A 24,950-nucleotide genomic window follows, 5' to 3' on the forward strand; every position below is an offset into this window, starting at 1 on the left:
AAAGAAATTGTTACCACCTCGTTTAGAGCATCATTATGGGCATTTTACGTTATAACTAATGTGGGTCAAACAATAGATCTGTGACAGAGAAACTACAGGTTTTGGGACACACTCGTCACTACATCATTCTTTTCCTAAACGACACATTGTACTATGATATTTCTGCCGCGAGTTACGTTGTTGTTTGGGAAACCCAGCCCTGGTGCAGAGCCAGAGGAAGAAGCGTGCTGCGCTTGTGGAGCAGATAAGAAGCAAGAGAAACTTCTAGACCAGGGGAGAGTTTCCCAAACAACGACATATATCTGAATGAAGGGGTAATCTACTGTATTTTAGCCTAATTATTATTTCTAATGTTTACACACTGTGAAATAGGCTAATCCAATCTTAAAAAAACACACACACTAAATCATTTTTTGTGAATTGTTTTTATTCCAAGCTAAATAACATTTTAGAAAATGTTGCATATCAAGCTGTTGGTATCTCCTCGCGGTTGAAATTGGCTGTTATGCGAAAAAAAACAAAAACAAATATTAGCTCGCAGGCTAGTTGCTTTTTAGATTTAATTTAAGCCTATATTCAGCTGACAGCGCACACTCAGCCGCGATACAGAGAGAAAAAGTAAATAATAGATTCTTTAATGTAAACGACTAAGAAAAACTTCGGCTATATACTCGGGAGAGGACGTAATGAGATCTAGACTGGCTGTAAAATATATACACCAATAGTAATAGTTAATCAACGCATTTTATTTAAAAAAAATCTACTCATTTTAATATTGCGATTTTTACATTTTTTAGATAATGTCTGTTTTTATTAACTTTTCTGTCATTTATTTCAAATTTGTCATTATTTTATTAATTTGATGATGTTAATATTTTACATAGGCTATTTTATATACACATCTAAAATCATTCAAATTAAGGTTGTGACGATGAGGAAATTTCCCCACCGGTTAATCGACATGTGACAACACCGGTAATACCGGTATCATAGTGGGGGTCGGGGTTTCCTCTTTTCTTTCTGCTTTTAAATAGCTTATAAATGCATATAATACTTTCACTTTCAGTTTTGCGGGAATTGCCAATTCGGCGTAAATTGTTTGAATGGACGAATGTGATGAATGTTAGAATGTTTTTAAAACGAATAAGAAAATAAAATAGCAAGATAAGTAATTAAATTGCACAAAGTTTAAATAAGATTAAACGAATGAACAAGAAACAAATATAAAAGAAAAGCTTTCAAAATTACATTACAAAAATGACAGGTTGACACAGTCTTTAAAAAAAAATAAAAAATAAAACATTGTAAATTGGAATTTATTAACAGTGAGGTTTACTTGTTCTTTGCGAGGAATCCTGGCCAATATGTTGACCATCTCTGGCTTAAGATGGGATCTTGTGGGGCTTACTATGTTCCCCATCGTGCTGAACACACCCTCAGATGAGCAGCTTGTTGCACGTAAAGATACTTTTTGGTTACATTTGCTAACAGGGGGAACATGTTTGGTTGTCTTTTGTTGTCCTACCTGACTTCAATAGAGTGGAGGAACTATGACGTCAATTTGTATGCAAAAACCCGGAAGCGAGTTAGCATTTTAGCACTTCCGGTTCCCTCGTCCCAAAGTCAATGGGTTTTTTGAATGGGGTTTCAGTAAAATCGCTCAAATAAGGTCCGTGGCTAACACCAACTCAATATACTTTCACGTTTTGTTCTACGACATAAAACACATCAGTTACAGCACACTCTTCAACTTTTAAATCGATTATGCTTCTTTAAAAAGACGGTTGCTATCAAGTTGCTAAATGAGACTACAGGCTGCGTCGGGGGCATTATACGTCATCGAGCTGATCTGGTCTGGAGCGCAGCTCGCTTGGGCGTTTGGATTAGTCTGTGATTTAAGTATTTTCAGAATAGTATTTTATAGTTTGTTGTATTATTCTAATTGAGAATTCAGATTGTGTGTAGATAATTCCTTCACATGTAAAGGCTGTCGAGACAGATTCATTTGTTGATCATTCATTTTAATTAAACGATAATATGAAGATACTGCTCAGTTTCTTTCCTGCTCTCAGTAATGCAAACGTGTGAATAAATGTGTAAAAATACATGCATGTTAACTGTCATTTTAACGTGATCAAGTGATTTCTCGTCTTTTTTTCTTCATCAACACATTTAACTCTGTCATAACTGCAATATTTACACTCCTCCATAAAACGTATAGCAGATGTGACTGTATTGGGCTGTTTTTCGCTGTACTTCGTGACACAAAAGGAATATTGAATGTTATTCTGTGTCCATGATGATGAAACCTGCAGGCATTTGATAGACTTGTTCCTCCTCACGCCGTCGTCTGTTAAGGTAAGCGGGCTGTGTGCACGCGAGCGATACACTTATTTAAATATGTCTCATAATAATACTATATAGGCACATTTATACACATTTTTTAAACTTTTAGAACAACCGCAAAGCAAAACATGTATTTCCCACGTAAAAACGATCCAAAAGGCACAAAGGTCTATGTGTGTTTGCGTATTTATTAGTTTATAATATATAGCGTGGATTACAATATAATATACTGAGAGATTAACTCTTTGTCATGGACGTTATTTCTAAAAATAAGCTTGATAAGTCGTCTGTAGTAGGGTGGGGCTGACGTCACTGACGAGCGCCCCGAGGGCGCTGTAGTCCGTTTATAGCCTTATGTTAGCTTTTTAAGTCTTGCGTTTGCATTTAAGATCCAAAAGTGCTCAATGTTATATTTTCGTGTGACAATTATCCGGCTGAACAAAACGTGTAAGTGTAATGAACAGTGTTTGAACACAGAGCGTATTATTCGCAATCTTCGAAAACCCTATGGGAAAATCCTATAGGGATTTTCACGAGGGAACCAGTTTTATGCTAGCAGCCGATTAGCCTACAAAGTGACGTCATAGTTCCTAGTTCCTCCACTCTATTTCTTAATGTATTATTTAGCCTATTGCATTATATATTAATAGCTTAGTCCTTATGAACAATCCGTTTATAATATAGCCTTATTAACGAATTTATAGGCTAGTGAAGAATAAACCGAATATGAAATATGATCCTTGCATAATGATCACAACTAAACAAGCTAGCACTCATTTTATATATAAACTTTAAATAAAAAAGAAAGAAATGTTAAGAAATTAAACATTGTGTAAAAAATCTAAAGACAGGCTAAATAAAAGTAATTTTATTTAACAGGCTAAAAAAATAATCAACATGTAAATGTATAAATATTTCGATAAGTATTGTTATGGAATATTTATAACTATATGATCTTGCTTTTTTTGGTTATATCCATACAAGCTTTGAGCTCTCTTACAAGCACAGTTGACAGGCGCAGGTGTCTTATGTCACTGTCAGTGGCGGATTACACACAGCATACCCTGGCAAGATGTTTTATTTGTTGCCGATTGGCGTGTTGTTCCTTTTTTAAAACACCTTTTGTTTTTAAAATCCCTCAAGGTAATGTTGTCTATCGAGTTATATAGTCTCCCTCGGAGATATTGTAGTTCAGTAACATGCTTCGCAGCATATAACCGTGAAGCTTAAATAGGCTGAGCATATTTTTATTAATTTTAAGACACATTAATACAAACTAGCCACCGTTTGATTTTTTTTCGTTTACGTATATTTTTATCAATCGAAAAATGCAATGAATAGTTTAATTTGGTTTTCATTTTATTAGAATTAATATAATTAATAGGCTACACAACTCCTATTGGCTCGAATTGCGTTTTGACAGATAAGGCGTGACTTTCTGGCTCAAAGATATTTGTGCCTGTTAATTTCAGCGCTGTATTTTGACAGATTTCGCAAAGGCTTCAGCTGTTCTACCTGTCAGCTGGTACCAGCCTCAGTTTTGCGACTTGACCTGTGTGGCGTTTCGATGTCTGAATGATAGCGAGAGAGAGATGAGATCAGACCTCAGATTCGATGTGTTGCCGCACTTCACAGTTACTTTATAGCAATTTTTAATATTGGCTCACCTAAATTAACTTTTCATTTATTAAAAGCCGAAATATTTCCAGACAGATGAAGCAACTTTCGGTTTTTAAAGACAGCGGCCTCAGTGATAAAAGACGCGCGCACACAGGTTACATTCTTGTACGCATATTCATCTTTTATTTTTTTACATGAAATGCATAAAGTGCAAAAAAGAAGAGCTGAACTTCGGAAAAAGTGCTCACTTCAGTTGCCGTGATGATTGCTTTGTTTCTTTGCAGTTGGCTTGTCGATGGCGCGGCATTGCTACATCATTCTTGTTTTAATAAAAATAAGATATTTATTATTAAACACTGTGAGATGATGGTCGCGTGATTTTTAAAATGAGAGTATGCCTTGCATATTTATTCTCACGTGATAAATGAAATATGACGCATTACTATGTTCAGATTTTAATTATAAAGCATGCTCTGGCCTTAAGTAAATTATTACGAATTCTATTTTCCATTTAATTAAAATAAATATTTAATAAAAAAATAAATAAATAAAACGAATACTTAGAAAAAACAAATGTGAGGACGGTGTCACGGTAAAAACGTGATGTCACCGGTGTTGCGTCTTAAAACCGGTATCACCGTCAACACCGTCTATCGTGGCAAGCCTAATTTGCTTTTTTAACTTGTGAGAGAAAAGCGAATTTTACCTGTCAGTGGCTGCACATTGCTCCTAAATAGCATAAAGCATTTCTTTCTTTTGTAACATTCTTTTTTTTTTTTTTTTACTTTAACCCATTAAAAGAAAAAGTGTCATAATAAATACAATTATTATTAAAAATGCAATTAAGTTTTGTCTGTCGCATAGTTAACTATGTGATGTGGGTAAATGGTGTTTCAATGCTGCAAGTCCTATATTTCAAACCTGCGGGAAGCACTGTAATTGATCGTTTTTTTTTCCCAATAAGGTGGTGTAATAAATACATTACAATTTTTAATTAAAAGTTATTCACATTAAATAATAATAATAAAAAACATTGGTTTAAAGAATGTTAAAAACGCAGGATTATGTTTTAAATAACTCCAAATCGAGGCATTCATTTTAGGCCTCTACAAACTACAAAACGTCAATGCAAATTAATGCAATACTATATGTAAAAACAAACTATTATATACTATAGTGGCCTATAAAAAATGGTCAATATTGCCTTATTTCTCGTCTCGCTCAGCACATGTGCATTGAATCGCAAGTGACAGATACAGAGGAAATTAATAAAAATAATATAGGCTAGATTTAAAATAATATAGCCCACCTAGCAGTTTTCTTTAAAATTATAATAGGCCTGTATATAAAAATGGACTGAAAATTCTTGTAGGCCTTTTGTGATGTTCAGTTATAAAAATGCTTATCTGTACATTTGTAAAACTGTCCTGTTTAGGCTATACTGCTTCTGCTTTTGAAAAGGAAAAAAATAGTCTGGGCTATACTTTGAATTAATCAAAAACAGTTATAGGTTCAGTTTGAAATTTAACTTGATAAACAGTTAATAATGGCACCTGATGTTCAAAGAAACATCAATGGGGCGTCGATTAGGGATGTTCGGTTCTGGGTTTTTTGGATGAGACTCTTAACTCCTAATTTTGGAGTCGGTGGAATACATATGCATTCACTTAAAATAGTGCAAGGATTAAATATGCTGTCTCATATCGCACTTTACACAATGCTACTACGTCAATTCCAACATTGTGTTGTTCTCTGGTCAGATAAAACCAGCAGTAAATCATTTCCAGCCAAAATAAAATAGTTATCAACCTAAACTTTTTTACAGCATATTTTAATTGTCTAGTTTAACTAGTTTAGTTTAACTTAGAAAATTACAATGCAATCTTGGAGACATAAAGTTAAAACATAATTTTAATATCAAAATGTTTAATGGAAAGATGAGTGGCAGTTCATTAACAAATAATCCCAACTGAGCCCAAACAATGTTAAAAACTATATAGAATAGTCTAATTATTTAGTATAGTCTAAGTATCTAAATACTTTACAGAGAGAATAAAATAATCTGTGGTTGTTCATTTCTTTGTTTATTGATCGGTTGAAGTGTCAAAAAATAAAGTAGCTAGCTTCTTCATTTGATTTAATGACCAATTAAATATTAAACCACATACATGAAATATTTAACTTAAATAATTCATTCATAAACAAACCTAAAATAATAAATAAAAGCAGTGTGACAGAGCAGTATATGCTTTAAGGCACAGTCTCTCTTATAAATGTGGTTTTCTTTAAAGTGTACTTTTAAATAGCTCATTAGTTTACTCTTAAATATTACTGTTTGTTTGTGCAATTTGTTAATTATTGTAATTTAATAAAGGTGTGTTAATGAGACGGCGGAAGAAAAGGAGTGACTCAGACCTAGTTTTTGAACATTTTACCTTGACTATATTTTTATTTAAAAATCCTCTTTTGGAAGTTTTTGCGTTCCCTCGCAGATGTTTTGCGTTCTCGCAAAACTGTTTTTCCACAAACACTTCCTGTTCACTTCATACATGTCAACCCTCCTGTTTTACCAGGATTCTCCCAAGCCTTCCGTTTTTGCTGTGATTCTCCCATATTTCTCTTTCTTTCCATTAAAGCTGTGGGTCGATCATCGCTCTTCATATGCAACCTGTGAATTAGCGAATGCATGTATACGGATGTGCTAGGTATGATAAACTGATCCCAGATCAGCTTCTATACACACCATTTAAAGCGACACCTCTGTTATCAAACAAGTGATGAGCAGCAAATGAATCTCTCATTTTCTTTTATTTCATATCAGAGGTGTCAATTTAAGAATGCACAGATCTATAATGAAAGTATTCCATTACTTAAGTAACTGTTTGTGCTCATTTAAGAGAAAATGAGTTGTGTTTAAAATAAAACACACAGGACGAACATGTTTACATATTGTTAAGTATATTTGTCTGTTTAAACACAGATCTGAATCCTGCACTTTAGCTCCTCTTTAAATGGCATGTACAGAAGTTGATCTGGGATCAGTTTATCATTCCCTGATTCAGAGGTTGCATATGAAGGGCGATGATCAACCCACAGCTTTTAATGGAAAGAAAGTAAATGCAGACATTTTTATATTTGTTTCAGAATGCTTTCAAAAATAAAAATATATGAGAAATATGGGAAAATACTTAACAATAGCATGATAGAGGGATAGAATGGTAAAATACAGGAGGGTTGACAGGTATGAAGTGAACAGGAAGTGTGGATAACGCAAAACATCTTTGTGAGGGAACAAAAACTTAAAAATATATATATATATATATTCCTATCACTGTTTTTTTTCTACCATCCTTTTTTTTTCTCCCACTCAGTTTTTTTTTCTTCCACCCAATTTTTTTCTTCACCATCACGTCCCTTCCGAGTCTCCGTACTAATGCCTTAAAATGTAACTTAATAAATTTTTTTTAATGACATTTGATTGTAACATTTAACTTTTTCCTAACACTGATTTTGGTTGGTTAAGGTTTTGTGAAGCGTGATTCAGTAATGCTGATTTTACTATATTTATTTACCGGTTATAGAATAGTCTAACCGTGGATTAGCTTGCATGTATGGGCATAGTTTGACGTCTTTACCTAAAACTTTAAACCTTTATAGGCCTATTATAGGCCCATATAAGGATAATAATATTTGATATAAAGCACTCGTTTGGCAATGAACCATGATCTGTCTGCGTTGATAAATGGTATAAAATCAATAATAGCAAAACTGCATATCATTATTACTATAAAAAAGTATATTACTGCCTTGAGTCAGTAACTTAGGCAGTAATGCAAAGTAATAATTAATGTGAATAAATAGCCTAAATGAAAGGAACAAGAGGGACCAAAATTAGTCATGGGATTAAAATGCCTCCTCAGTTATGATATCCTGGCGCCGGGCCTGCTACCTTCGCAAGTATATTATAAACATACGGGAAGTAGGGCTATGCAATTAATCGAAAATTCGATTTTGATTATGGCTTCAAACGAATATGAAAATCATTAATCGAGATAAAACGATTGTTGCATCATATATCGTCCTCTTTTCAGTTGTACACATTTGTTGCTCTGCAAAGCTCAGTTTCACGTGAATATTACTAAAAGCATGCATTGTAATTTTGCAGCACGGCATGTGCATCATTCATTGATGTACATTCGAATCATTCATGTTTTAAAAGCATGAATGAGACCGCATGGTTTGTGTATGCGGCACACACATATTCGCACACTGTGTGCTCAGAGCAAAGCACACACATCTAAAGTTATCTTAATGTGAGCATTTTAATGGTCAAATAGGTATCAAAACGCGATGTTCAGTGATTATTCATATTAACTCTCATTTAAGTAATAAACAAACTAGTTGAGAATCAAAAGACATGTGAAAGAGAAACCATAAATCAGAACCGTACTGCTCTTAAAGTGAAAGTGCGTGATATTCCTGCTGCCGACTGTTTTTACCATTAATCAAACAACAAAAGAAGACAATCCCTCACTGTTCTTGTCTGAAGGACTTTAGTAGCTATAATCAAAGTTTTTTTTTTTTTACAGTGAAGATGCTTAAAGCACAGTTTGTTTCATATTTTTATTCTATTGTACATATTTCCCTTTCCTTTGCAGGGAGGAAAATAAATGAATACAGTTGAAATCTAAATTATTAGCCCTACTTTCCCCCCCCAATTTCTGATTAATGGAAAGAAGATTTTTTTTAACCCATTTCTAAACATAATAGTTTTAATAACTAATTTTTTATAACTGATTTCATTCATCTTTGTTATGATGACAGCACATATTTTACTAGATATTTTTCAAAATACAAGCATTCAGATTAAAGTACGATTCAAAGGCTTAATTAGGATAATTGGGCAAGTCATTGTATACCAGTAATTTCTTCTGCTGACCATCAAAAACTATTTTGCTTAAGGGAGCTATTAATATTGACCATAAAATAGATTTCAAAATATTTAAACCTGCTTTTATTTTAGCTGAAATAAAACAAATAAGACTTCCTCCAAAGGAAAAAATATTATAGGAAATACTGTGAAAAATTCCTGAATCTGTTAAACATCATTTGGGAAATATTTATAAAAAATAATAATAATAATTTCACAGGAGCCCTAATAATTTTGACTTGAACTGATAATCATTTTGAATAATTGTGATTAAAATAATGACCAAAAAAATCGTGATTATGATTTTTCCCATAATAGAGCAGCCCTAGCGGGAAGCACTGTAATTGATAAAAAAATAAGGTGTGTATTAAGGACATTTCAGTATTTATTAAGTGTTGTCCACAATAAATAATAATCATATTAATAAAAACACTGATTTAAAAAGAATTTTGTGACACCTACATCTATCATTACAAACACAGGTTTGTTTTAAAATAATAACTCTGTACCAAAGCGTTTATTTTAGGCCTGTATAAACTATAAAACATCTCTGCAAATTAATGCAATGCAATATAAAAAACAAAATTCAATATTTTGTCAATATTGCCTTGTCTCTCAGCGCACAGGCACACGCACTGAACTTCAAGTAACAGACAGAAAAAATAATTTAAAATAATGTAGCACACCTTGCAGCTTTCTTTAAAATTATGATAGGCCTGTATATAAAAATAGCGCCAGACCGTTTCTCAGTATTTCGCTGGTAATGTTTTTAAATAAATAATTAGGCCTACTTAAATATTAATTTGCTATTAATGTACAGTAATTGAGACAAAATAACATAATAGTAAAATATAAATATAATAAAAGTAAAATAAGAGTAATAATAAGAAAAAAATAAGATTTTTAATAGGTAAAAGTAAGAGTAAAATATAATCAACAAAATGTAAATTAAAACTGTGAATTAATAGGTAAATAAAAAGCTTATTTATTGACCATCTTAGTCCTATCACTTTAAAATAACAAACACTGTTTATCACTCTACGACGCAATAGTTTTTATTCATAACAATTTGCTTTTGTATGTTATTATTAGCAGTAATAATTATTATATCCATATTTATATTTGTTTTATTAAAAAAAAGCTTAGATTTGCCCACCTGCAGGTTTTAGACCATATGCGGGCAACATGTTTTTTAGGATATAACTCAGGTTTATGACAACACTTAGTTATTATTGTTCATTTATTCATTTGCTGAAAATTAGAACTGCATTTAGAAATAGTTTTGAAACAAATACTTGCGCTTAACAAACGCAACTAATTATTATTATTAGGCTAACTGATGTCTGTGCGTAAAGATTTTCCTATCCACCAAGAGCGAAAGTGAAAGTAGATCATTTATCTCTCATTCTCGCGCGGTAGATGCTCTGTTTAACAGTTTTCTGTTAAAAATAACTGTTAACTGTTTGCTTGTGAAATGCTCAGTTTTTCCACTTAAACTTACTTTACGTCATGTAAATAGCAAATGCGCTTATGGCACGATGCAAGGCTATTAAAGGGAATGGGAGATGAGACTCTGATTGGTTTATTCTCAAAATACACCTATAACTCATTAAGAAAATAAACTCAACCCTTTAGATCATGCTTAAAATTTGCTTAAAATAAAAAAGGCCTAAAATGCACATTATTTTTAAAGTAATTTTAGTTACTTAGTTTCTTCCTGCATTGTTATTGACAGAAATTCTTAACATCACCACCATCACTGTCTGGCTTCCTGGATTTCTGTCAAGATTCACCTGTTATTTCCTGAAGGGAAAAAGTGAGAGAGACATTATTATTCACTTATTTAAATTATTTAATTATTTTAATTATTATTAGTTTATTTTCTTAATAAATTAAAACGTGCACTCATTGACTTCCATGTTATTATTTTTCCTACTATTGGACTTTTCTACTTTACAAGTTTATTTTTTCTGTTAAACGAAAAACAAGGTATTTTGATGGAAGAAGAAAACCTGCAATCATTGACTTCCAAAATAAAAACACCAAAAATATGGAAGTCAATGAGTACAGGTTTTCATCTTCCATCTTCTTTTGTGTTTAACAGAAAAAATAAACCCATAAAGGGTGTGCAAATGATGACACATTTGTCATTTTTGGGTATGAGCCAGTCACAGAGTTGTTTTCTACAGAGGTTTGTTAATTCTTGACAAAAGAATTAACAAACCTCTGTAAAAAACAACTCTGTGTTGGTCAAAGCGACTGGCTCATGGAGGTACTGAAACAGAAAAGCAAAGATAAAGAAAATTCAACATTCGTTTACTTACTTTTAAAGTCTCGCATAACAAACCATGCCCTCATAAACCATGAAGAAACACATGTTATAATAGTCTACTGCTAGCACCATGTAAACCTACACATACTGTGTCCTCATAAACCATGAAGAAACACAGATTGAAGGAAGTGAAGGATGAGCAAATGATGACAAAATTGTCATTTTTGGGTGAACTATCCTTTTAAGGAGTGTCAAAATAGCATTACAAAAGAATTAACAAACCTCTGTAGAAGACAGCTCTGTTTGTGTTTGTCAAAGTGACTGACTTATAGAGGTGCTGAAAGAGAGAAGTAAAGAAAGATGAAGAAAACATGAAATTCACTTACTGAAAGCTTTAAGTCTTGCAAAACCAATCATGTCCTCATAAACCATGAAGAAACACACACGTTATAAAATAACAGTCTACTGGTAACATTGTAAACCTACACATACTGTGTCCTCATGAACCATGAAGAAACACACAGATTTAATAAAACAATAGTCTACTGCTAAGTCACATCCAATAGACATACTTGGTCCTCATAAACCATGAATAAACACACAGGACTGCTAACCTGCATTTAGCAGAAATAGGAAACTGTTACTTTAGCACTTAAAAGGATGGTTCATCCAAAAATGAAAATGTACTTGCTATTAATATACCCCAAAGCATTCCAACCCTTTAAGGGTTTATTTCTTCTGATAAACAACAAAAACAAGATATTTTGATGGAAGAAGAAAACCTGCAATCATTGACTTTCATAATAGAAAACACAAAAAATATGAAAGTCAATGGTTACAGGTTTCCATCTTCTTTTGTGTTTAACAGAAAAATAAACCCATAAAGATTTAAAACAAGTAAAGGGTGAGCAAATGATGACACAATTGTCGTTTTTGGGTGTACTCCTTTACTCTCCCCTCATAAACCATGAAGAAACATGTTATAATAGTCTACTGCTAGCACTATGTAAACCATTGTAAACCTACACATACTGTGTCCTCATATACCATGAAGAAACACACAGATTTAATAAAACAACAACCTACTGCTAAGTCACATCCAATAGACATACTTAGTTCTCATAAACCATGACTAAACATACAGGACTGCTAACCTGCATTTAGTAAAAATAGGAAACTGTCAATTTTGCACTTAAAGTGATGGTTCACCCAAAAATTAACATTTACTTACTATTAATTTACCCTCAAGTGTTCCAAACTTTTATGGGTTTATTTCTTCTGTTAAACACAAAAGATACTTTGAAAACTGATGAAAACCTGTAACCATTGACTTTCATATTATTGGTATTTTCTATTATGGAAATCTATGGTTACAGGTTTCCATCTTTTTTTTTTAAAGTATTTTCTTTTGTCTTTAACAGAAGAATTAAACCCATAAGGTTTAGAACAAGTAAAGGATGAGCAAATGATGAAACAATTGTCATTTTTGGGTAAACTATCCCTTTAACGACTGTCAAAATAGCTTGACAAAAAATTAACAAACCTCTGTAGAAGACAGCTCTGTTTGTGTTTGTCAAAGTGACGAGCTCATTGAGATACTGAAAGAAAGAAGCACAGAAAGATTAAGAAGCAGGGCTCGAAATTGCGACCATTTTGGTCGCATATGCGCCCGAAAATTAATCTATGCGACCTCATAATATATTTGGGCGCATTAGTGCGACTGCAGATAATGGTTGTAGTGCGACCTGTTTTGGTTTTTTCTAAAAACATGCTGAATCGCTCTTCCCTGCCTCTATATTGGTTCATATTAGCTGTCATTCACTCAAGGTATTGCGCTGTCAGATGACAGGGAAGGAGCTTTTATGACCACAGGAAATGCAAACGGCTGAAGAGTAAAAACTTAAAGCTCACAAGTTTGAAAACCCCACCTAAGTTGAGGCGCAGATGAAAGCGATCATGACACGTCACGTGGTGAATAATGATCCGCCAGCTGTGATCAATCGAGTACGCGCTTCTTGGAGAAGGTGCCCGAATCTCCATGCGTCGCTTTCACTGCGTGTTCAGCGCAAATGTCCGCTGAAAGTCAAATCTAATACTGTACATATCATCGCCAAAGAAGCTCGCCTTTACTAAGTTTACACTGAAACTGCGGCTCATAACAAAGACCGGATTTGCGCCGATGGTTAGCGCAAGAATCTTGCGCTGCCTACTTATTAATTGGGTCGGCTGACTCGCCTGCTTTTCCACAAACACAGAAAAATGAAGATCATCTCAGACTGAACCTTTAAATTGACACAAACTGAAACCAAAACTTTAAAAGAGTGATAGAAGCGAGACTTTACTTTCTTTCTTTTGTCTATTCTTTTTTAAGGTATATATTATTTTTTTTTTTATTTACTGATGACTGCTTTGCAGCTTTCATCATTGAATTGAATGATTTATTATAATCTTTTGTTTGTTTTGTAGCAGAAATATTATTTATTAAATTGACATGCATATAAAAACAGCAGTACAAAATTAATATTTCTTACTGCAATGCTTCATTTTTGTTTGATGCAAACTATACAATTATTTTTCATAAAGTAACAGACTTTTAATAGCAGATAACCTACATTCATGCACATTCAAGGCAGTATCATAATGAGAAATGGAATTCATTGTTACTATTATTGTCATTTTCATCATCATTAATATTCTATGGCCTAATTATTAGACATTCATTTTGGAATTATTGCACACAAATATCAATGTCTTCGCAGCATTAGTTAGATAGTTGTTTCTGGTTTTTGTTAGTCCTATTAATGTTGTTTTAAAATACAATAAATCCCTTAAAAAACAATTTGCAGCGGTGCTCATTCATTTTTGGTGGGTGCTCCTAAATTTTTTCTGGTGCTCCTAAAAATTTTTTGGTGCTCCTAAATATTTGAAGTTGGGAGCACCGGTGCTACCAAGTAAAAAAGTTAATTTCGAGCCCTGAGAAGACATGTCATTGGCTTAATGAAAGCTTTATGTCTCGCAAACCAATCATGTCCTTATAAACCATGAAGAAACACACAGATTTAATAAAACAATAGCCTGCTGGTAAGTCACATCCAATAGACATACTTGGTCCTCATAAACCATGACTAAACTCAAAGGACTGCTAACCTGCATTTAGTAAAAATAGGAAACTGTCATTTTAGCACTTAAAGTGATGGTTCACCCAAAAATTTCCTTACTATGAATTTACCCTCAAGTGTTCCAAACCTTTAAGGGTTTATTTCTTCTGATAAAAAACAAAACAAGATATTTTGATTGAAGAAGAAAACCTGCAATCATTGACTTCCACAATAGAAAACACAAAAAATATGGAAGTCAATGGTTACAGGTTTCCACCTTATTTCAAAGTATCTTCTTTTGTGTTTAACAGAAAAAATAAACCCATAAAAATTTAAAACAAGCAAATGGTGAGCAAATGATGACACAATTGTACTTTTGGGTGAACTAGCCCTTTAAGGAGCGTCAAAATAGCTTGACAAAATAATTAACAAACCTCTGTAGAAGACAACTCTGTTTGTGTTTGACAAAGCGACTGGCTTATGGAGGTGCTGAAGGAGAGAAGTAAAGAAAGATGAAGAAAACATGACATTCGCTTACTGAAAGCTTTAAGTCTCACAAAACCAATCATGTCCTCATAAACCATGAAGAAACAAACGTTATGAAATAAGTCTACTGGTAACATTGTAAACCTACACATACTGTGTCCTCATGAACCATGAAGAAACACACAGATTTAATAAAACAATAGTCTACTGCTAAGTCACATTCAATAGACATACTTGGTCCTCGTAAACCATGACTAAACACACAGGACTGCTACACTGCATTTAGCAGAAATAGGAAACTGTAATTTTAGCACTTGAAGGGACTTTTTAAGTCACGCATAACAAACCATGCCCTTATAAACCATGAAGAAACAAGTTATAAGTCAACTGCTAGCACTATGTAAACTTACACATACTGTGTCCTCATAAACCATGAGTAAACACACAGATTTAATAAAACAATAGCCTGTTGCTAACTCACATCCAATAGACATACTTGGTCCTCATAAACCCTGACTAAACACACAGGACTGCTAAATTGCATTTAGTAAAAATAGGAAACTGTCATTTTAACACTCAGAGAGATTGATCACCCAAAAATGAACATTTACTCACTATTAATTTACCCTCAAGTGTTCCAAACCTACAAACAAACTAGATATTTTGACAGAAGAAGAAAACCTGCAATCAATGACTTCCATAATAGAAATCAAAAATAATATGAAAGTCAATGGTTAGAGGTATCCATCTTTTTTCAAAGTATCTTATTTGTTTTGTCAAACAGAAAAAAAGAAACCCATAAAGGTTTGGAACACTTGAGGGTAAATTAATGGTGAGTAAATGTTAATTTTTGGGTGAATCATCCCTTTAAGTGCTAAAATTACAGTTTCCTATTTCTGCTAAATGCAGTGTAGCAGTCCTGTGTGTTTAGTCATGGTTTATGAGGACCAAGTATGACTATTGGATGTGACTTAGCAGTACAATGTTTTTTTTATTAAATCTGTGTTTCTTCATGGTTTATGAGGACACAGTATGTGTAGTTTTACAATGTTAACAGAAGACTGTTGTTTTATAATGTGTGCTTCTTCATGGTTTATGAGGACATGATTGGTTTAAAGTACCAAAATAGCTTGACAAAACAATTACAAAAACCTCTGTAGAAGACAAGTCTTTGTGTTTGTCAAAGTGACAGGCTCATATAGGTACTAAAAGCGAGAAGCAAAGAAAGATGAAGAAAACTACTGAAAGCTTTAAGGCTCGCATAACCAATCATGTCCTCATGAACCCTGAAGAAATACACAGATTTAATAAAACAATAGTCTACTGCTAAGTCACATCTAATAGACATACTTGGTCCTTATAAACCATGACTAAACACGCAGGACTGCTACACTGCATTTAGCAGTGATAGGAAACTGTTATTTTAGCACTTAAAGGGGTAGTTCATCCAAAAATTAACATTTACTCTATTAATTTACCCTCACGTGTTCCAAACCTTTATGGGTTTATTTCTTCTATTAAACACAAAAGATACTTTGAAAACCAATGAATATTGACTTTCATATTATTTGTGTTTTCTACTATGGAAGTCTATGGTTACAGGTTTACATCTTTTTTTAAAGTACTTTCTTTTGTCTTTAACAGAAGAAATAACCCAAAATGGTTTGAAACAAGTAAAATGTAAGCAAATAATGACACATTTGTACCGTTTGGGTGAACTATCCATTTAGGGAGTGTCAAAATAGCATTACAAAAGAATTAACAAACCTCTGTAGAAGACAACTCTGTTTGTGTTTGTCAAAGTGACGGACTCATGAAGGTACTGAAAGAGAGAAGCAAAGATAAAGAAAATTTACCATTCGTTTACTTACTGTTTTAAGTTTTGCACAACAAACCATGCCCTCATAAACCATGAAGAAACACACGTTATAATAGTCTACTGCTAGCACCATGTAAAACTACACATACTGTGTCCTCATAAACCATGAAGAAACACGCAGTTTCCATAAAACAACATCCTACTGCTAAGTCACATTAAATAGACATACTGTGTCTTCATAAACCATGACTAAACACACAGGACCGCTACATTGCATTTAGCTGAAAAAGGAAACTGTAATTTTAGCATTTAAAGGGATGGTTCACTCAAAAATGAACATTTACTCACTATGAATTTACCCTCAAGTGTTCCAAACTTTTATGTGCTTATTTCTTCTGATAAACAACAAAAACAAGATATTATGATGGAAGAAGAAAACCTGCAATCAATAGCCCCTTTCACACATACAGACCTTTCCGGAAAATTGCCGGCAATTTTCCGGAAAGGTTGTATGTGTGAACAGGTCCTTTTTGAAAATACCGGTAAATTCGTTCTGGCTATTTTCCGGAAAGAGAAGTTGTAACATTACCGGCAATGTGCCGGAATGCTGCGCTGTGTGAATGCAAAAGGAAGATTCCCGTAATAAGCGCGTGCACGTCTAGAACGTGCTGACGTGAGACGTCTGCTTTAGCCAATCACAACAGTCAGACGCATTTACGTCCGCGCGGTTTGTGAGGATAAAAGCCTTTGAATATTTTTCCAGACACATTTAGCTGCTAGAAGTTAGTCAGATCACGTTTATATGTTCTTCTTAATGATAACTGTGTAAATAATCATCGATGAGATGCTTATGATAAGCCGTTGTTTGTTTACCTTCAAGCTTTGCACATGCACATATTATGAACATCTCGACATGCGAAAGTGATCCTGCGAAAGTTGTTCACAATATTGATCATCCACAGAGTTTGTAATTTAGTCAAATGTTTACAAATACAAGCGCAGCCGTTTAAAGCTCATTTGTGGTGAATGTTGTCAGAATTTACCGGTATTTTGGAATGGATGTGTGAATGCTCTTTTCCGGAAAATTTCCGTAACGTCCTCGCCTGTGTGAACAGCGCTTTTTTGAATATACCGGTAAAGTCTTTCCGGAAATTTTCCAGATATTTACCGGTATCACTGTGTGAAAGGGGCTAATGACTTCCATAATAGAAAACACAAATAATATGGAAGTCAATGGTTACAAGTTTCCATCTTTTTTCAAAGTATCTTCTTTTGTGTTCAACAGAAAAAATAAACCCATAAAGATTTAAAACAAGTAAAGGGTGAGCAAATGATGACACAATTGTACTGTTTGGGTGAACTATCCCTTTAAGGAGTGTCAAAATAGCATTACAAAAGAATTAACTAACCTCTGTAGAAGACAGCTTTGTTTGTGTTTGACAAAGTGACTGGGTCATGGAGGTACTGAAAGAGAGAAGCAAAGAAAGATGAAGGAAACATGACATTCGCTTACTGAAAGCTTTAAGTCTCACAAAACCAATCATGTCCTCATAAACCATGACTAAACACACAGGATTGCTACACTGCATTTAGTCTAATTAAGAAACTGTCATTTTAGCACTTAAAGGGATGGTTCACCCAAAAATGAACATTTACTTACTATGAATTACAGGTTTACATCTTTTTAAAAGTATTTTGTTTTGTCTTTAACAGAACAAATAAAGAAACAAGTAAAGGGTAGGCAAATGAGGACACAATTGTACTGTTGGGTGAACTATCCCTTTAAGGAGTGTCAAAATAACATGACAAAAGAATAAACAAACCTCTGTAGAAAACAACTCTGTGTTGGTCAAAGTGACGGGCTTAGGGAGGTACTGAAAAAGAGAAGCAAAGATGAGATTTTTTTAACATTGTTAAATTACTTTAAGTCACGCATAACAAATCATGCCCTTACAAATTACGAAGAAACACACGTTATGATTGTCTACTGCTAGCACTATGTCAACCTACACATACTGTGTCCTTATGAACCATGAAGAAACACACAGATTTAATAAAACAATAGTCTACTGCTAAGTCACATCTAATAGACATACTTGGTCCTCATAAACCATGACTAAACACACAGGACTGCTAACCTGCATTTAGCAGAAATAGGAAACTGTCATTTTAGCACTTAAAGGGATGGTTCACCTAAAAATTAACATTTACTCACTATTAATTTACCCTCGAGTGTTCCAAACCTTTAAGGGTTTATTTCTTTTGTTAAAAACAAAACATACTTTGAAAAACGATGGAAACCTGTAACCATTGACTTTTATATTACTTGTTTTTTACTACTATGGAAGTCAATGGTTAGAGGTTTCTATCTTATTTCAAAGTATCTTATTTGTTTTGTTAAACAGAAAAAAGAAAACCATAAAGGTTTGGAACACTTGAGGGTAAACTAATAGTGAGTAAATGTTCATTTTTGGGTAAAACTATCCTTTCAAGAAGTATCAAAATAGCTTGACAAAAGAATTAACAAACCTCTGTAGAAGACAACTCTGTGTTTGTCAAAGCGACTGGCTTATGGAGGTGCTGAAAAAGAAAAGTAAAGAAAGATGAAGAAAACATGAGATTCGCTTACTGAAAGCTTTAAGTCTTGTTTAACCAATCATGTCCTCATAAACCATGAAGAAACACACACGTTATAAAACAATAGTCTACTGCTAACATTGCATTCTACATACAGTGTCCTCATAAACCATGAGTAAACACACAGATTTATTAAAACAATATCCTACTGCTAAGTCACATCCAATAGACATACTTGGTCCTCATAAACCATGACAAAACACACAGGACTGCTACACTGCATTTAGCAGAAATATGAAACTGTTATTTTAGCACTTAAAGGGATGATTCACCCAAAAACGAACATTTACTCACTAACAATTTACCCTCAAGGGTTCCAAACCTTTACGTGTTTATTTCTTCTGATAAAAAACAAAAACAAGACATTTGGTGGAAGAAAATCTGCAATCATTGACTTTCATGGTAGAAAACAAGAAAAGATGGAAACCTGTAATCATTCACTCCCATATTATTTGTAAGTATTTTCTTTTGTCTTTAACAGAATAAATAACCCCAAAAAGGTTTGAGACAATTAAAGGGTGAGCAAATGATGACACAATTGTACTTTTTGGGAGAACTATCCTTTTAAAAAGTGTCAAAATAGTTTGACAAAATAATTAACAAACCTCTCAAAGTGACGAGCTCATAGAGGTACTGAAAGAGAGAAACAAAGATAAAGAAAATGTAACATTTGTTTACTAACTGTTTGAAGTCTCGCATAACAAAAAATGCCCTCATAAACCATGAAGAAACACATGTTATAATAGTCTACTGCTAGCACCATGTAAACCTACACATACTGTGTCCTCATAAACCATGAGTAAACACACAGATTTATTAAAACAATATCCTACTGCTAAGTCACATCTAATAGACATACTTGGTCCTCATAAACCATGACTAATCACACAGGACTGCTACACTGCATTTAGCAGAAATATGTAACTGTCATTTTAGCACTTAAAGGGATGATTCACACAAAAATTAACATTTACTCACTATTAATTTACCCTCAAGTGTTCCAAACCTTTAAGGGTTTCTTTTTTCTGTTAAACACAAAAGAAGATACTTTGAAAAACGATGGAAACCTGTAACCATTGACTTTCATATTATTTGTGTTTTCTATTATGTAAGTCAATGGATACATGTTTCCATCTTTTTTCAAAGTATCTCATTTGTTTTATTAAACAGAAAAAAAGAAACCCATAAAGGTTTGAAACACTTGAGGGTAAATTAATAGTGAGTAAATGTTCATTTTTGGGTGAACTATGCCTTTAAGGAGTGTCAAAATAGCTTGACAAAAGAATTAACAAACCTCTGTAGAAAACAACTCTGTTTGTGTTTGTCCAAGCGACGGGCTCATGGAGGTACCGAAAGAGAGAAGCAAAGAAAGATGAAGAAAACATGACATTCACTTACTGAAAGCTTCAAGTCTTCCATAACCAATCATGTCCTCATAAACTATGAGTAAACACACATATTTGATATAACAATAGCTTGCTGCTAACTCACATAAAATAGACATACTTGGTCCTCATAAACCATGACTAAACACACAGGACTGCTACGTTGAATGTAGTAGAAATATGAAACTGTCATTTTAGCACTTAAAGGGATGATTCACACAAAAATTTATATTTACTCACTATTAATTTACCCTCAAGTGTTCCAAACCTTTAAGGGTTTATTACTTCTGTTAAACAACAAAAACAAGATATTTTGATGGAAGAAGAAAACCTGCAATCATTGACTTCCACAACAGAAAACACAAATAATATGGAAGTCTATGGTTACAGGTTTCCATATTTTTTCTAAGTATCTTCTTTTGTCTTTAACAGAAGAAATATCCCAATAATGGTTTGAGACAAGTAAAGGGGGATCAAATAATGAGACAATTGCACTTTTTGGATGAACTATCCCTTTAAGGAGTGTCAAATTAGCATGACAAAATAATTAACAAACCTCTGTAGAAGACAGCTCTGTTTGTGTTGGTTAAAGCCACAGGCTCATGGAGGCGCTGAAAGAGAGAAGCAAAGAAAGATTAAGAAAACATTAAAAGCTTTAAGTCTCGCATAACAAACCATGTCCTCATAAACCATGAATAAACAGATTTAACAAAACAATAGCCTACTGCTAAGTCACATTCAGTAGACATACTTGGTCCTCATAAACCATGAGCAAACACACAGATATTAAAACAATAGCCTATTGATAGGTCAGCAAACTTGACATTGTTTCTCTTGATATCTCAATATTGTAAGCTATAAAAAAAAAGCTTTAAATATTAGTAATATTTGTTATTTCTCAAATGTGGTAAAAAACAATATTATTATAATATGTAGGCCTAGTAATGGTTAAAATGCTCAATTTTGCATAGATCTGGCATGTTAAACTTTAAATTGGTCTTTAATGCACAGGACAGAGATGACATCAGAATACAAATTCAAAATTCTGAAGATGAGTGTTAGATGTATGCTTGCACTCTCTTATGGTCCACATGCAAATAGATCATTTTCACTGGTATAACCAGGCATTTGTCATCATCAGATTTCAACTTGCATTATTTTCATCATTTAACAACAGTAGTTTATACTGCAACGGTGTAAACGTTTAATCTTACACAGGGCTCGAAATTAACTTTTTTACTTGGTAGCACCGGTGCTCCCAACTTCAAAAATTTAGGAGCACCAGAAAAAATTTAGGAGCACCACAAAAAATTTAGAGATGACATTGATATTTGTGTGCAATAATTCCAAAATGTGTATGTATTAAAATTCTAGAATATTAATGATGATGAAAATGACAATAATAGTAACAATGAATTACATTTGTCATTATCATGCTGCCTTGAATGTGCTTGAATGCAAGTTATCTGCTATAAAAAGTCTGTTACTTTCTGAAAAATAAATGTATAGTTTGCATCAAACAAAAATGAAGCATTGCAGTAAGAAATATTTTTTTTGTACTGCTAAACAGCATATATATGCATGTCAGTTTAATAAATAATATTTCAGCTGCAAAACAAACAAAAGATTATAATAAAATATTAAATTCAAGGCTGAAAGCTGCAAAACAGTCATCAGTAACTAAATAAAAAAAATATATACATCTCATGAAAGAATAGGCAAAAGAAAGTAAATAAAGTCTCACTTCTATCACTATTTAAAAGTTTTGGTTTCAGTTTGTGTCAATTTAAATGTTCAGTCTGAGCTGATCTTCATTTTTCTGTGTTTGTGGAAAAGCAGGCGAGTCAGCCGACCCAATTTATGAGCAGGTTGAGCACCGGCGCAATACCGCTGTTTGTTATGAGACGCAGTTTCAGTGTAAACTTAGTAAAGGCGAGCTTCTTTGGCGATGATACAGTATTAGATTTGACTTTTAGCGGACATTTGCGCTGAACACGYAGTGAATGCAACGCATGGAGATTCGACCACCTTCTCCGAAAAGCACGTACTCGATTGATCTCAGCTGGCGGATCAATATTCACCACGTGTCATGATCGCTCTCATCTGCGCCTCAACTTTAGGTGGGGTTTGCACTTTGCAAACCTGTGTGCTTTACGTTTTCACACTTTAGCCGTTTGCATTTCCCGTGGACATAAAAGCTCCCTCCCTGTCATCTAACAGTGGATAGCCTTGAGTGATTGACAGCTAATATGAACCAATATAGCGGCAGGGAAGAGCGATTCAGCACGTTTTAAAAAAAAAATCAAAACAGGTCGCACTAATGCGCCCAAATATATTATGAGGTCGCATCGATTAATTTTCGGGCGCATATGCGACCAAAATGGTCGCAATTTCGAGCCCTGTTACACATAATACTCACCGTGTGAATAGAGGCTAATCTAAAGAAAAAACTTTGAATTGTTATATTGCGATTCTCAATATAATAATGTATCGCTACACCCATATTAAATGTATTATTATATAAAAATAACTGCACAGATACAGGAACAATAAGAAAATATCTCTTCAGATCAACATTTAAAAGACAATTATATAGACAAACCTCTTTGAAGCTCACTCTGTTCAGAATTCAAAGATAATGGCTCATGAGGAGACTGAAAAACATAATCAAAACACAGAAAATAAAGCTAAAACAACTCAAGTGTGTGCTAAACAGACATTATTAAACATTATATTTAATACTACATACGGTTCAAAATATGCCAATTTTTAAAATAAAATCCAATATACCCTACCTTTGCTTTTTCATGTTTGTTACAGGAGAGAAGGTCAACTCCTCCACATGACACACTCTAAAATTACAATTGTATGTTGTGATATCGTGCAGAACAATGTTTTAAAATTAAACACAAGGTACTTTTTTTTATACAAGATTAAAATTGTAACTCTGCCAAATAAAAACAGTTCTGTCAACACATGAACACTGACTCCACAGAGTATGCATCACAAACTTTTCTGGACAGTGAAAACTGATACAGAAGAAACTAAATCATTGAAAAAATTCATTATGTTGGTTTAATRGTGCACAAAAAGTACACTGTACAGGAAACTGGCCCAAAACAATTATCTAATACTTTACTATTTGATAGTGTCAGGCCCGGATTAAGAACTCAAGAGGTCTGTATTAAAAAAAATAAGAATAGAATACATTTTTTTCAAAACAAATCTATAATATATTGCCCACATTTTTTAAATAAATTATATATATATATATATATATATATATATATATATATATATATATATAGTCTACAAAGATTTAACTTATTTTTTAAGAAAATGAAAATTTTCTTATGAAAATGAAAATTGATGGTATAAGTACACTTGTTCAAGTTAACTGAAGCAGTACTAAAATATATATTTTAAAAGGTATTTATTACTATTCTCCACTGTGCTTTGCGAGAGCGCTTACTGAACAGCACGTTCGTTGACATAAGACTGCCCAGGCACGAATGCAATGTGAGTGCAGGCCGTAGGGGGAGACGGAAGGGGGGAAAAGCATGCTTCAGCCTGGTTCATGGCAACTGTACAGTGCGAGTATGCCCTCAGACACACAATGAATCCAGTCTGCACTGCCATTAGCATCCTCCACCTGGTTAATGCTAGCTTGCACATAACATTACCATAACGTCTTCTATACTCTCATTCTCCTCATCATGGGTCTGTTTGAAGGAGTGAATACATGAAACATGCCTCAATAAAGATGCACCCTCTCCTCTTTTTCTCTTGTGATTGCCAAATCCACTTGTTCACTCATTTTGATCTACGGCAAATACTACACTACAGTCCGCTCAATTCAGTGCAGGTTATTTCAAAACTTACAAGCACTTCACCAATTAAAGCATGCTGTTTAGTTAAAAAAAGTAAAGAAGGAAAGGAAAAAATCTGCATGCTTTTTATACATGGTGACATTTTCTGACAATTTAAATACAATGATAATAATAATATATGATAGGGGTGTAACGATTTATCGTTGTACGATTTATTGCGATGCAAAAATGTCTCGATATGCATCGTGGCGTTATGACGATATGATTACGATATGACGTCCGTTTTCTCTTATTAGTTGAGCTGTTTGCACGTGAGCTACGTTCCACCTGCTGTCGCACGTGAGTTCAGATTGCAGCAGCAGTAATGTTAGCAAACCAAGATGAGTGGAGTTGAAATAGAGGATGGCCCATCCTCTCAAAATCAGACGTCTGGCAACATTTCGGTTGTACAGTAATTGCTTTAGACTCGTCCGCTTTTTGACACGCATACTGGGTCACACATACTAAGTTTTAAAGTCTTCACAGTG

General features: G+C 33.6%; 1 protein-coding gene across 1 annotated transcript in view; it reads right to left on the reverse strand.

Annotated features, from left to right (window-relative positions):
- The window catches only part of LOC137490337 (uncharacterized), a 205,803-nt gene that overhangs the window by 50,861 nt on the left and 129,992 nt on the right, over window positions 1-24,950 (reverse strand). Inside the window, exons 3-9 of the mRNA XM_073910813.1 lie at window positions 18,395-18,445; window positions 17,981-18,035; window positions 16,520-16,574; window positions 14,701-14,755; window positions 12,712-12,766; window positions 11,451-11,505; window positions 10,603-10,699 (exon numbers count right to left, since the gene is read on the reverse strand). Coding sequence (XP_073766914.1) covers window positions 16,564-16,574; window positions 17,981-18,035; window positions 18,395-18,445 — 117 coding nt within the window. The 3' untranslated portion in view covers window positions 10,603-10,699; window positions 11,451-11,505; window positions 12,712-12,766; window positions 14,701-14,755; window positions 16,520-16,563. The remainder of the gene's footprint in view (window positions 1-10,602; window positions 10,700-11,450; window positions 11,506-12,711; window positions 12,767-14,700; window positions 14,756-16,519; window positions 16,575-17,980; window positions 18,036-18,394; window positions 18,446-24,950) is intronic.

Source organism: Danio rerio, chromosome 8 (genome assembly GCF_049306965.1).
Source record: "Danio rerio strain Tuebingen ecotype United States chromosome 8, GRCz12tu, whole genome shotgun sequence".
NCBI lineage: Eukaryota > Metazoa > Chordata > Actinopteri > Cypriniformes > Danionidae > Danio > Danio rerio.